General features: G+C 44.4%; 1 protein-coding gene across 1 annotated transcript in view; it reads right to left on the reverse strand.

Moving 5' to 3' along the window:
• Positions 1 to 13,616, reverse strand: part of KLF13 (KLF transcription factor 13) — a 60,595-nt gene extending 46,979 nt beyond the window's left edge. The window contains exon 1 of the mRNA XM_060755794.2: positions 12,380 to 13,616. Coding sequence (XP_060611777.2) covers positions 12,380 to 12,932 — 553 coding nt within the window. The 5' untranslated portion in view covers positions 12,933 to 13,616. The remainder of the gene's footprint in view (positions 1 to 12,379) is intronic.
• Between the last annotated feature and the right edge of the window lie 376 nt (positions 13,617 to 13,992).

Raw genomic sequence — 13,992 nt, forward strand, 5'->3', positions numbered from 1 at the left:
GAGTTGTACGCTCCCTGAGCGCCGCTCCCGTTGGCAATCTAGCTGCAATTTGTTAGAAGCTTCTGGATAGTCTTCAAAGGCAACTCCATGTAGAGCACGTTGCAGTAGTCTATATGGTATGTAACCAGAACATGGACTATCACGGCCAAGTCAGACTTCCCAAGGTACAGGCACAGCTGGCGCACATTTCTACAAGGGATGGAAATCAGTCGCTTGAGCCAATAGAAAATGGAATTCTCAAGAAACTGAATGTCTCCAGATAATCCCACTCACTCAGCTCCTCTTGGAATCATAGAATCCTAGACTCAAAAGAGACCTGGTAGGGCATCCAGTCCAAACGCATTCTGCCAAGAAGCAGGAAAATTGTATTGAAAGCACCCTCGACAGATGGCCATCCAGCCTCCAAAGAAGTATTATTACTAGCCGTCCCCTGCCATGGGTTGCTGTGGCCCACATGGGAATTATGTGTGGGAGGTTTGGCTCAATTCTATCGTTGGTGGGGTTCGGAATGCTCTTTAATTGTAGGTGAACTATAAATCCCAGCAACTACAACTTCCAAATGTCAAGGTCTATTTCCCTTAAACTCCATCTGTATTCATATTTGGGCATATGGAATATTCGTGCCAAGTTTGGTCCAGATCCATCATTGTTTGAGTCCACAGTGCTCTCTGGATGTGGGTGAACTATAATTCCCAAACTCAAGGTCAATGTCCACCAAACCTTTCCAGTTTTTTCTGTTGGTCATGGGAGCCCTGTGTGCTAAGTTTGGCCCAATTCCATCATTGGTGGAGTTCAGAATGCTCTTTGATTGCAGGTAAACTATATATCCCAGCAACGACAATTCCCAAATGACAAAATCATTTTTTTTTAGTGGAGGACATAAATTGGACTGTTAGATGTCTTGTGTCCAAATTTGGTGTCAATTCCCCCAGTGGTTTTTGAGTTCTGATGGTAGCACAAACGAACATTACATTTTTATTTATATAGATGATTCTATGATCTTTTCCAGAATCTTTCCCATTATCAACGTGAGGCTGACCGGACACTGGTCATTGTTTGGGGTCATCCTTTTCCTGCTTCTTGAAGATAGATAGGGACCTCAATTGCCTTCCTCCAATCTGCTGGGACGTCTCCCATTCTCCAAGAACTCTGAACCCATCTCGCTGCAGTCTATTCTTTCTGCCTTTAGGTATCTTTGATCGCCTTGCAGTTCTGTAATGTCAGGTTTAGAGCCAAGAAAAGAAAGGTGGCAAGAGGAGGGAAGCTGCACACGCCTCTTTAACAAGTACAAGGTGTCCCTATATGTCCGTGTCTCCGTATAATCAATCATTACATTATCATCTGTTCCGAGCCCGAAGGGCTGCTCTTCACTTTCAACTCGCACACAAAACACTACAAGCTTTTCCGGTTTTGCAAAGCATGCAAGCGACCCTGTTCTATTCCAAGAGCCAGACATGCTGGGGGCAATTCTTCAAGACTTGCAGCACCTTATGGCTGAGGATAGAGGATGGAAACAGATTTCCAGAAAGACAAAATTACAGTTTTTTGGAGGGTTTTTTTGATCCTTGGGTTCCAGCAAGGCTTGAGTCCCGTTGACCCGGATCAAGTCAACTCTGTGCCAACTCCACAAAGAAGTGTCAACACAATCACATCCTGGTTCATTCCCTGGAAATATAAATATAAAGCAAACCTCCTGTCTTTCCCCATAAGGCAGTGTTTCTCAACCTGGGGGTCAGGACCCCTAGGAGGGTTGTGGGGGGGTGTCAGAGGGGTCGCCAATGACCATCAGAAAACACAGTATTTTCCCCAAACTCCACCAGTGTCCACATTTGGGCATATTGAGTATTCGTGCCAAGTTTGGTCCAGATCCATCATTGTTTGAGTCCACGGGGCACTCTGGATGTATGTGAACTACAACTCCAAAACTCAAGGTCAATGCCCAACAAACCCTTCTAGTATTTTCTGTTAGCCATGGGGGTTCCATTTGCGCATATTGAATATCCGCACCAAGTTTGGTCCAGATCCATCATTGTTTGAGTCCACAGGGGTCTCTGGATGTATGTGAACTACAACTCCAAAACTCAAGGTCAATGCCCACCAAACCCTTCCAGTATTTTCTGTTAGCCATGGGGGTTCTGTGTGCCAAGTTTGGCCCAGTTCTATCATTGGTGGGGTTCACAATCCTTTTTGATTGTAGGTGAACTATAAATCCCAGCAACTACAACTGCCAAAGGTCTATTTTCCCCAAACTCCAACAGTGTTCACATATGGTCATGGGAGTTCTGTGTGAGAAATTTGGCCCAATTATATCATTGGGAGAGTTCAGAATGCTCTTTGATTTTAGGTGAACTATAAATCCCAGCAACTACAATGCCAAAATGTCAAGGCCTATTTTTCACAAACTCCACCAGTGTTCACAGCAACGCATGGCAGGGTACAGCTAGTATAAATATAAATAAAATATGAATACTGTTACTGGACCAATGCCAAAGCATACAGTATATTATGCAAGCTTTTGAAGCTCCTCCGGCTTCTTCGTCAGACAAAGGTGTTAAGAATCCTCCAACATTAGGGATGTTTGAATGATTTAAGGATAGGAAAAGTAGTTTGCCCTCTCTCTACAAGTTCCTGCAGGTTGGCGAAATGAGTAACAACCTGCCTGCTGAAACCTCCCCTCTTGTTTGTGGGCGCTTGGTTTGCTTCCAGTTTTGCTATTTCACTAATTCATTGAGTCATTAGTCTGCACGTACTAAATGCGCAGTTGGTGTCGTTTTAATGCACGCAGGGAAACAAACCCTTACACCGATCTAGACATGAGGTCCCGTGATGCAGTGCAACTTGGGAGCATCCAAGAACTCGAGGAGGCATTGGGGCTTGGCCAATTGTAAGGAAAGGAATATTGGCAGCCCAAATGCAAACAGGCACCACCCCACAGGCTATAACAAATTGTTCCTCTTCTGGAGTGAGAAAAGGGATCGGGATGTCCCTCTGGGGAGGGGTGTTCCCGGTTGATACATGAAATCCAATTTTAGAATCCTCCACGTGGCCGAATATGAGCTGCTTGCCTTGAGCTGCTCTATTGCTGCAAAGTATCCCCTCCTATGAACCATCTAGGAGCTTAAGGTCACACCTCAGAGTAGATTCACCTTGCTGAAGACACCAAACTGCACACAGCCAGAAGTCTTTATCTATATATATATAAATGCTCTGTGCATAATGAGTACCTTAAAAACAAAAGAACCAATGAACGAAATCACACCAAATTTGGCAACAAAACGTCCCACATCACAAGGAATGACCATCCCTCAAAAAATTATGATTTTCTCATTTGGGAGTTGTAGTTGCTGGGATTTAGGGTTCACCTACAATCAAAGAGCATTCTGAACTCCATCAACGATGGTATTGAACCAAACTTGGCACACAGAACTCCCATGACCATCAGAAAATACTGGAAGGGTTTGGTGGGCATTGGCCTTGATTTTGGGAGTTGTAGTTCACCTACATCCAGAGAGCACTGTGGACTCAAACAATGATGGATCTGGGCCAAACTCAATACACCCAAATATGAACACAGATGGAGTTTGGGGAAAATAGACCTTGACATTTGAGAGTTGTAGTCACTGGGATTCACAGTTCACCTACAATCAAAGAGCATTCTGAACCCCACGAACGACAGAATCGGGGCAAACTTCCCACACAGAACCCCCAGGACCAACAGAAAAGGCCATCCAGTTCAACTCTCTTCATTAGGGCAAGAAAACGTAAAGCCCTCCTGACAAAGAGCCATCCAGCCATAGATAGATAGATAGAGATAGATATGATTCACACACAGAGAGATATAGTATCATAGATTTGAAAGGGAGCCTTAAAGAAGGACAATGATATGTTGCATGTTCCAGGGGTGAACAAACCAGACAATCTCCACATCAACACTGACAAAAAAAACAGCAAAAAATACTGTTTACCCACAAGCATAAAGAAATTACATATATTAGAAACCAGCACTTTCTCATTACTTTATTTTCCAGATCAACAGACTGGGCCACAGCAACGCGTGGCAGGGGCCCGCTAGTGTTTTATTAATTAGTAAAAGATTAAAAGTTCTTAAAAGCAAAAGTAACATTCCAAAAGATCAATACAAAATAGCACTTTGAAGCATGATTCAAAAAGGCACCAGCAAAGCAAAATCCCATGAGAACATGACTAGGTCCTGAGAACATGAACACAAGAACTGCAAGATAATCCAGACAAGCAAAATGCAAGCTTCAGAACAGGTGGTCTGACAAAGGGTTGGTCCCAAACACTCTGCTCAATACCCTTTCCTACACATAAAGGCGTTTCTTTGGCCTCTGACCTCCTTCTTGTTAGCTATTCTCACACTCCTTCAAACTCCGAATTCCGAACGGTCAGCCCGATCTAAGGTTCCCGTTTCGTCAAGGTCAGTCTGTTCATTAGTGTCAGCATCTTTGCCATCCTGTTTATTATCAGGCTGAGAACTGTCCTCCTTTTCTGAGTCAGTTTGCACCTGCACCTGGCTAGTTTCACTATCAACAACCTCATTCCTTACTGTGGGAAACTGAACTTGTACACTCTGTTCTTCATTGTCTACAACAGGGACATTTTGAAGCAGATTGTGAACCTGAATCCCATCATCCTCATCATGGGCACTCTGTGGTTCCAGCTGAGTCACAACACTTAAGATAGCCTGGGGAGGCCCTGCTCTCGATCCCGCCTGCCTCGCAAGTGCGATAGGCAGGGATAAAGGACAGGGCCTTCTCCGTTGTGGCCCCCTGGCTATGGAACTCCCTCCCCAGGGATATTTGATTATCCCCCTCCTTCCTGACTTTCCGAACAAAAAGTAAAGACCTGGCTCTTTGAGCAAGCTTTTGAGAACACAGAACTATGAATTATGAACATGGAGTGGCCAGACTATGTTACTGGAAAATGTTTTTAACAAGATGCTTACTTGATCCCTCGTTATCTGAGTAGGATAATCCTCCAGGGTGGGTCCATAGTTGACTGTGGAGCCTTATTCTTGATCTGCATCGTCTCCCGCAGTGAGGGCATTGGTTTTGAGGTGGAAGGCGGTCCCAGTCGGGGTTGGCTTGACGCACCTTCTGCCTGGCACGTTTCTCTCTTTCGCCCTCCATTTGTGCCTCTTCAAATTCTGCAGCACTGCTGGTCACAGCTGACCTCCAGCTGGAACGCTCACAGGCCAGGGCTTCCCAGTTCTCAGTGTCTATGCCAGAGTTTTTAAGGTTGGCTTTGAGCCCGTCTTTCAATCTCTTTTCCTGTCCTCCAACATTCCATTTTCCATTCTTGAGTTCGGAGTAGAGCAACTGCTTTGGGAGACGGTGGTTGGGTGGTTGGAGACGTGGCTTGTCCAGTGGAGCTGATGGTGAAGGACCATCGCTACAGTGCTGGTGGTCTTTGCTTCTTCCAGCACACTGACATTTGTCCACTTGTCTTCTCAAGAGATTTGCAGGATTTTCCGGAGGCAGCACTGATGGAATTGCATGGAATTGCATGGAATTCCAGGAGTTGCATGTGACATCTGTAGACAGTCCATGTTTCGCAGGCATATAGCAGGGTTGGGAGGACAATAGCTTTCTAATGTTACATCACTAAGCTGAATTTCTGGCACTGGAGAGGGATTGGCTAGTGACTGCTGGAATAATAATAATAATAATAATAATAATAATAATAATAATCTTTATTTGTACCCTGCCCCATCTCCCTGATGGGGACTCGGAGCGGCTTACATGGGGCCAAGCCCGAACAACAATTACAATAAAGAATGATCAAACTCAAACCGAAAACGCAAACAATAAATAATAAACAACATCATAATTACAAAGGACACTTTTTTTTGTCGTGTCAGGAGCAACTTGAGAAACTGCAAGTCGCCCCCAGTGTGAGAGAATTGGCCGTCTGCAAGGACGTTGCCCAGGGGACGCCTGGATGATTTGATGTTTTTTTTATCATCCTTGTGGGAGGCTTCTCTCATATCCCCGCATGAGGAGCTGGAGCTGATAGAGGGAGCTCATCCGCCTCTCCCCGGATTCGAACCTGTGACCTGTCGGTCTTCAGTTCTGCCGGCACAGGGGTTTATAAAATTACAATAAACACAAACGCTGGAAGAACACTTTGGTTTTCTCGATGTTCAATGACAGGCCGAGCTTCTCGTACGCTTCTGCAAAGGTATTTAGAGTGACTTCTGAATTTGCACAGACGACGCTGTCATCAGCATACTGGAGTTCTATAACAGATGCTGGTGCTGCTGGTCACAGCTGACCTCCAGCTGGAGCACTCAAGGGCCAGGGCTTCTCAGTTCTCAGTGTCTATGCCAGAGTTTTTAAGGTTGGCTTTGAGCCCATCTTGAAATCTCTTTTCCTGCCCAACAACCCAGATGTACGATCAACACAACTGCGTGTCCAAGAGAAAGGCGCCGAGGCGAGGGCAAGCATTTTTAAAATAGTACTAACAAAGAGGACGTGGCTGGGAGCCAGTGTCCCCATTTGACTCCCGGCTTCCTCGGCCCGCTCTGTGCTCGCATGACGTTGGCCTGTTCTTTCCAACCCTCCCTTTCCCTGGAGGCACCGAGCCCTCCTCCTCCTTCTTCTTCATCTCAGTATCAAAGAGCAGAGTGATCCCCCACCAGCCTCCTCCTCTTCCACTAAAGTTTCCAGTTGCTTTTATGAGCTCCTCTCTTTTTGTTTTCTGAACCTTCTTTTGTCTCTTGTGTTGAAAAGGAAGCAAAGGGGAGGTTTGGGCAAGAACTTGCGTGGGCGTGATTTGCGGGTGTTGTGCCAAGTCCGATTGGCAAGGGAGGTGGAGGAATATCCTCCACGAAACATGAAAGCTCTCCAGCCCAGGAGGGTGGTGGCTCGGAGCTGCAATCCAAAGAATGCCTCTTTGGAAGTAACACCCTTTGGAGCCGACGGGGCTGAAATTCTAAATTAAGCAGCCAGGTTCAAGGGGGATTGCGGTACACATCAGAAATCATAACAACCATAATATGAGCCCTGTACAAAGAAGGGTTTATACCAGTGTTTCGCAACCTGGGGATCGCGAGGGGGTTTCAGAGGGGTCGCCAAAGACCATCAGCAAACACATATTTCTGATAGTCTTTGGCATAAATTTTTAAACAGAGGCTGGATGGCCATCTGTCGGGGGTGCTTTGAATGCAATTTTCCTGCGTCATGGCAGAATGGGGTTGGACTGGATGGCCCATGAGGTTTCTTCCTACTCTATGATTCTATGATAGTCGTTTGGGTTCACAGTGCTCTCTGGATGTAGGTGAACCACATCTCCCCTAAAACACTTTCAATTCATCCCAATAATTATGGTGTTGTTTATTGTTGCGTTTTTGATTTGTGTTTTCGGTTTTATTCTATTGTAATTTGTTGTTTGGGCTTGGCCTCATGTACGCCGCTCCGAGTCCCCATTGGGGAGATGGTGGCGGGGTATAAATAAAGATTATTATTATTATTATTATTATTATTATTATTATTATTATTATTATTATTACCTTTCCAGTATTTTCTGTTGCTCATGGGGATTCTGTGTTTGGCCCAATTCTATCATTGGTGGGGTTCGGAATGCTCAGTGTCCACCAAACTCTTCCAGAGTTTGGTGGGAGCGCTATGTGCCAAGTCTGGTTCAATTCCATCGCTGGTGGAGTCCAGAATGCTCTTTGATTGTAGGTAAACTATAAATCCCAACAATTACAACTCCCAAATGTCAAGGTCTATTTACCCCAAACTCCACCAGTGGTCACATTTGGGCATATTAAGTATTTGTGCCAAGTTTGGTCTAGATCCATAATTGTTTGAGTTCACAGTGCTCGCTGGATGTAGGTGAACTACAACTCCAAAACTCAAGGTCAATACCCACCAAACCCTTCAAGTATTTACTCTTGGTCATGGGAGTTCTGCGTGCCAAGTTGATGGAGTTCAGAATCCTCTTTAATTGTAGGTGAACTATAAATCCCAGCAACTACAGCTCCCAAATGACAAAATCATCCTCCACACACACATCCTAGCTTCTGCCAACCTAGCAGTTCAAAAACATGCAAATGTGAGTAGATCGATAGGTACCGCTCCGGCGGGAAGGTAACGGCGCGCCATGCAGTCATGCCAGCCACGTAACCTTGGAGGTGTTTAAGGACAACATCGGCTGTTCAGCTTAGAAATGGCTATGAGCACCACACCCCAGAGTCAGACATGACTGGACTTAATGTCAGGGGACAACCTTTACCTTTAACTTTTATGCCAAGTTTGAGTCATTGTTTGAGTCCACAGTGCTCTCTGAACTACAACTCCAAAACTCAAGATCAATGCCCGCCAAACCCTTCCAGTATTTCCTGTTGGCCATGGGAGTTCTATGTGCCAAGTTTGGTTCAATTCCTTCGTTGGTGGAGTTCAGAATGCTCTTTGATTGTAGGTGAACTATAAATCCCAGCAACTACAACTCCCAAATGACAAAATCAACCCCCACCCCACCAATATTTAAATTTGTTTGTGTCGGGTATTTCTGACAAATTTGGTCCAGTGAATGAAAATATATCCTGCATATCAGATATTTACATTATGATTCATAACAGTAGCAAAATTACAGTTGTGAAGTAGCAACGAAAATAATGTTATGGTTGGGGTTAACCCCAACATGAGGAACTGTATTGAGGAGTCACAGCATTTGGAAGGTTGCTTCATACACTTCTGAATTCTCCCACATCTAAATCAACTCACTGATTATGTTGGAGACAGGAGTGGAAGGGTAGAACAATGGGCCAAAACAGGTAGTACCTTCATTTTGGTGGCAAATTCCAAGAGCAATGCATAATGGAGGATTTTGGAGAAGAGTGGGTGTCAACCTACACAACATAACTCCCCATTAAGTTGCTGAAACAAGCCTTCTTTTTTGCCTACCGATCTCCCATTCCTTTCAGGGAAAGTTCATGGTGGATCGTGGCCTATAGAAAAGAGATTGCCTTTTGAAGGTTCTGCCTCTTAGGCTTCCCACGAGCATCCAGACATCAATCCAAAGCATTAGGTGGAATATCTCGCACGACAAATCTAGCAGAAGAGAGATCCAAATATCTACCCACCATCAATTGGAAGGAAATGAACAAAAAAACTTCAGGCTCGTGCCTTACATTTTGCTTTCGGAGGTGATCATTAAGGAGTGCCTCCTTCCGCTGAGAGGTCCCTCCCAACACGACCCTTGGCTTACCCGGATTCTCTTCCTAGGTTGCCTTTCAACATATTCATCTCCAGTGCTAATTACAATATTCTATCATTAGTGTCGTCCAGAAAAACAGGACCATTGCAAATTCTAAATACCAACAAATACACCAGTGTTTCTCAACTTGGGGGTTGGGACCCCTGGGGGGTCACGAAGGGGTGTCAAAAGGGTCACCAAAGACCATCAGAAAGCACAGTATTTTCTGTTGGTCATAGGGGTTCTGTGTGAAAAGCTTGGCCCAATTGGTGGGGTTTTGAATGCTCTTTGATTGTAGGTGAACTATAAATCCCAGCAACTACAACCCCCAAATGACAAAATCAATCCTCTCAACCCCACCAGTATTCAAATTTGGGCATATTGAGTATTATAAATTCACACAAAGTTTGGTCCAGATCCATCATTTTTTGAGTCCACAGTGCTCTCTGGATGTAGGTGAACTATAACTCCAAAACTCAAAGTCAATGCCCACCAAACCCTTCCAGTGTGTTCTGTTGGTCATGGCAGGACGTATGCCATGTTTGGTTGAATTCCATCATTGGTGGAGTTCAGAATGCTCTTTGATGGTAGGTGAACTATAAATCCCAGCAACTACAACTCCCAAACGACAAAATCAATCCTCACCCCACCCCAACACCACCAGTATTCAAATTTGGGCATATTGATTATTATAAATCCCAGCAACTACAACTCCCAAATCTCAAGGTCTACTTTCTCTAAACTCCAGCTGTGTTCACATTTGGGCATATTGAGTATTCACACCAAGTTTGGTCCAGTTCCATCAGTGTTTGAGTCCACAATGCTCTCTGGATGTAGGTGAACTACAACTCCCAAACTCAAAGTCAATGCCCACCAAACCCTGTGGGTCATGGGATTTCTGTGTGCCAAAATTCGTTCAATTCCATCATTGGCACAGTTTAGAATGCTCTTTGATTGTAGGTGAACTACAACTCCCAAATGACAAATTCAATCCCAACCTCACCAGTATTCAAATTTTGGCGTATCGGGTATTTGTGCCAAGTTTGGTCCAGTGAATGAAAATACATCGTGCATATCGGATATTTACATTACGAATAATAATAATAATAATAATAATAATAATAATCTTCATTTATACCCCACCACCATCTCTCCAATGGGGACTTGGAGCGGCTTACATGAGGCCAAGCCCAAACAACAACTTCCAATAAGATAAAACTGAAAACACAAACCAAAAACGCAAACATAATAGTAGCAAAATTACAGTAATGAAGTACAGTAGACTATATCCAACATTAATGGACTGGCAGAACGTTGGATAAGCAAAAATGTTGGATCATAAGGAGGAGTTAAGGAAAAGCCTATTAAATGTCAAACTACGTTATGATTTTACAAATTAAGCACCAAAACATCATGTTTTACAACAAATCGACAGGAAAAGCAATTCAATACACAGTGACCTCATAACCTCACAACCTCTGATGATGCTTGCCATAGATGCAGGTGAAACGTCAGGAGTGAATGCTTCAGGAACATGGCCATACAGCCCGAAAAACTTGCAACAACCCAGTAATTCCGGCCATGAAATCCTTAGACAATACGATACATGGTAATATTTTTTAGTAATTATTGTATTTACAAATTTAGCACCCAAACATCGCAATTTATTTATTTATCTATTTACGACATTTATATGCCACCCATCACATCCCGAAGGGGACTGAGAGTGGCTTACAAGTAAAATGTAAACATACATGGTAATATATTATACTATTACCATAGCACAGTATCAATATTACATATCACTATATTGTGCTATAACATCATACTGTAATATTATTAGTAATATTACATTTAATATAAAATATATAATAATAATAATATCATATTATTATTAGTATTATATTGTAGTACATTATAATATTATCAATATTATATGTATATACAATATATTATATTTATTATATTATATTATATTATACTAGCCATCCCCGGCCACGCATTGCTGTGGCCCACATAAGGGTTCTGTGTGGGAGGTTCGGCCCAATTCTATCGTTGGTGGGGTTCAGAATGCTCTGTGATTGTAGGTGAACTATAAATCCCAGCAACTCCAAAATGTCAAGATTCTATTTTCCTCAAACTCCCCCAGTGTTCACATTTGGGCATACTGAGTATTTGTGTAGAGTTTGGTCCAGACCAATCATAGTTTGAGTCCACATCAATCATAGTTTGGTCCAGATCAATCATAGTTTGAGTCTCTGGATGTAGGTGAACTACCACTCCAAAACCAAAGGACACTGCCCACCAGTTTTTTCTGTTGGTCATGGGAGAACTGTGTGCCAAGTTTGGTTCAATTCCATCGTTGGTGGGGATTCAGAATGCTCTTTGAATGCAGGTGAACTATAAATTCCAGCAACTACAACTCCGAAATGACAAAATCATTTTTAGTGAAGGACATACATTAGGTTGTTAGGTGTCTTGTATCCAAATTTAGTGTCAATTTGTCCAGTGGTTTTTGAGTTCTGTTAATCCCACAAACGAACATTCCATTTTTGTTTATATAGATTATATTATATTATATTATATTATATTATATTATATTATATTATATTATATCATATCATATCATATTATATTATATTGACTACATTGACTGTGAATCAAGCCAGGAGGCAGATTGTGTTGGATAATACAGAATGTTGGATGAGCGAAGGTTGGATAAGTGAGACTCTACTGTAGCAATGATAATAATGTTATGGTTGAGGGTCAACACAACATGAGGAACTGTATTAAGGGGTCGCGGCATTAGGAAGGTTGAGAACCACTGATTGAAACACTCATGTGAACAACACAGCTAAAACTGATTTGAAGGCAAGGAAGTGGAGAAGTCAAAGCCGTGCTTTGGAATATAGGGCACTAGGTTAAATGAGGAGAAAGGAGCAAATGCAGGCCAGCACTCATGAGGAAGCACAGACTTGACTAAGCTACGTACTACAACAGCAACAGGAGTGAACATGTAGAGTGAACACTCTCATTCACCTCTCCTGGACTTCCATCCTCAAAGCATGGCCTCCAGACCTCCACCATCTCCAAACACCATGGCCAATCCCACCACCAAGAGGTCAACAAGAAACCCTCAGGCCAACTGGGAACTCACCTGTGTGGGTCCGAAGGTGAGCTTTCAGGTGGGAAGACTTGCCGTAAACCTTTTCACAACCCGCATAGTGGCATTTGTGCTTTTTCAGAGGTAATCCAGGGTCAGGCCGACATCTGCCTTTCCTGCTCCTTTGTTTGGGGCTCGGCTCACTCGTCGCCGCTGCCAGCCTGGTAGGTGTGGCTGCTGCTGTGCCTCCGCCATGTTTGCCGGCCGGCAAGAGGCCTCCTTCCCCCAGAAGCTCTTTCCCAGGAAGGGATGGGTTCGGGGCCTCCCCTCGGACGACAATCTCTGGCTTCTCCATCGGAAATGAGGAAGCTTTGGGAAGATACCGGTTGAAACCTGCCAGAACACTGGCCACAAGATAATCCGAGGACCCAACTCCATTTTCCCTATCTGTCTCAACCTGTTCGTATTTCTCAGCTCTGTCTGGGATGACAGGAGAAGGTACGGTACCCACGGGTTTGGGGCACAGCTCTCCGGCAGGACCATGGACGATCGCACGGCTGGACATCGAGACAAGGCACTCGGCGGCAATGTAGGCAGCGGTTGCCATTTTCCCCCAGAGGAACAGAAACCAATGGCAGCCTTCGCTGCTAGTGTGGGAACTTCAAAAATATGTATGGAAATAAAAACGAAAACGTTCCGAAATTGTGCTGATTTCCGGTTCCTTAGAACCCAGGAGAAAACACTTTGTGCACCAAAGGTCACACCCAAACTCCCTCAAAAGGGGAGAGCTGAGAGCACAAGGAGTCCAGATCCAGAACGGTTCACCATCTTTTGAAACGGGATCAACAGCGGCAGCTGTCCACGGTAACAAGTCGTCCGGTCTTCAGCCTTTCCATTGCATTCTGAACTGGCCCTGTTATTACACTTTGGATTTCTTCAGACCCCCGGAGATGGGGCTGTGCCAAACATCTGGCCTTGATGTCACAGAGAAGAAGCAGCCTTCATCGGGTTTAGCAAGTGAACGAACGAACTAAAAAGTGGAGGCTTCAGTGGTTGCTGCTAATGCTGCTGTTCAGGCAGCTGTTTGCACTGAAGCAGCCGGAGGGAGACCAAGCAGAGAGAGCCAGGGCTGTGGTGGCCGCAACGCACAGCAGAGCGGTGTGGCTGTGAGCTTGAGCTTGGCAGGAGCAGAACGGCAAGTTAAACGAAAGGAAGCACCCCATTGGCCTGAGTCAGGCCAATCAAAACAACAAGAGCCTCATTTGCACATTTCCCTGAGCTAATGAATTTCTCGGTGTTCTCCCCCCCCCCCCCCTCCCCTGTATGACTCAAGAGGAGTCAAGATTAGTCTTATGCAAGAGAAAACATAGCCTTACGGAAAGTGGCTGCCTTTTCCTCCGGCTGTGGCAACACAGTTTTCGAAAAGCCCGGCACACATTGTCCTCCCACTTGCGGCTCACTCTCTCTTGCTTTGTTTAGCTTTGGGGCATATTTTGCCCTGACCAAAGGTTGAAATGCCGAGGTGACCCTCTTAACACCAAGCTAGGAATGTTTCGCAATGTCTTGGCAAAACAAATCAGCCCCTATAAAAGCCTGCCGCTGTACAGTGAGTGAACTGAACTGAACTGGAAACACCAACGGGGATGGGCTGGTGAAACGGAGAAACC

The sequence above is a fragment of the Anolis sagrei genome, chromosome 9 (genome assembly GCF_037176765.1).
Source record: "Anolis sagrei isolate rAnoSag1 chromosome 9, rAnoSag1.mat, whole genome shotgun sequence".
Classification (NCBI taxonomy): Eukaryota; Metazoa; Chordata; class Lepidosauria; order Squamata; family Dactyloidae; genus Anolis; species Anolis sagrei.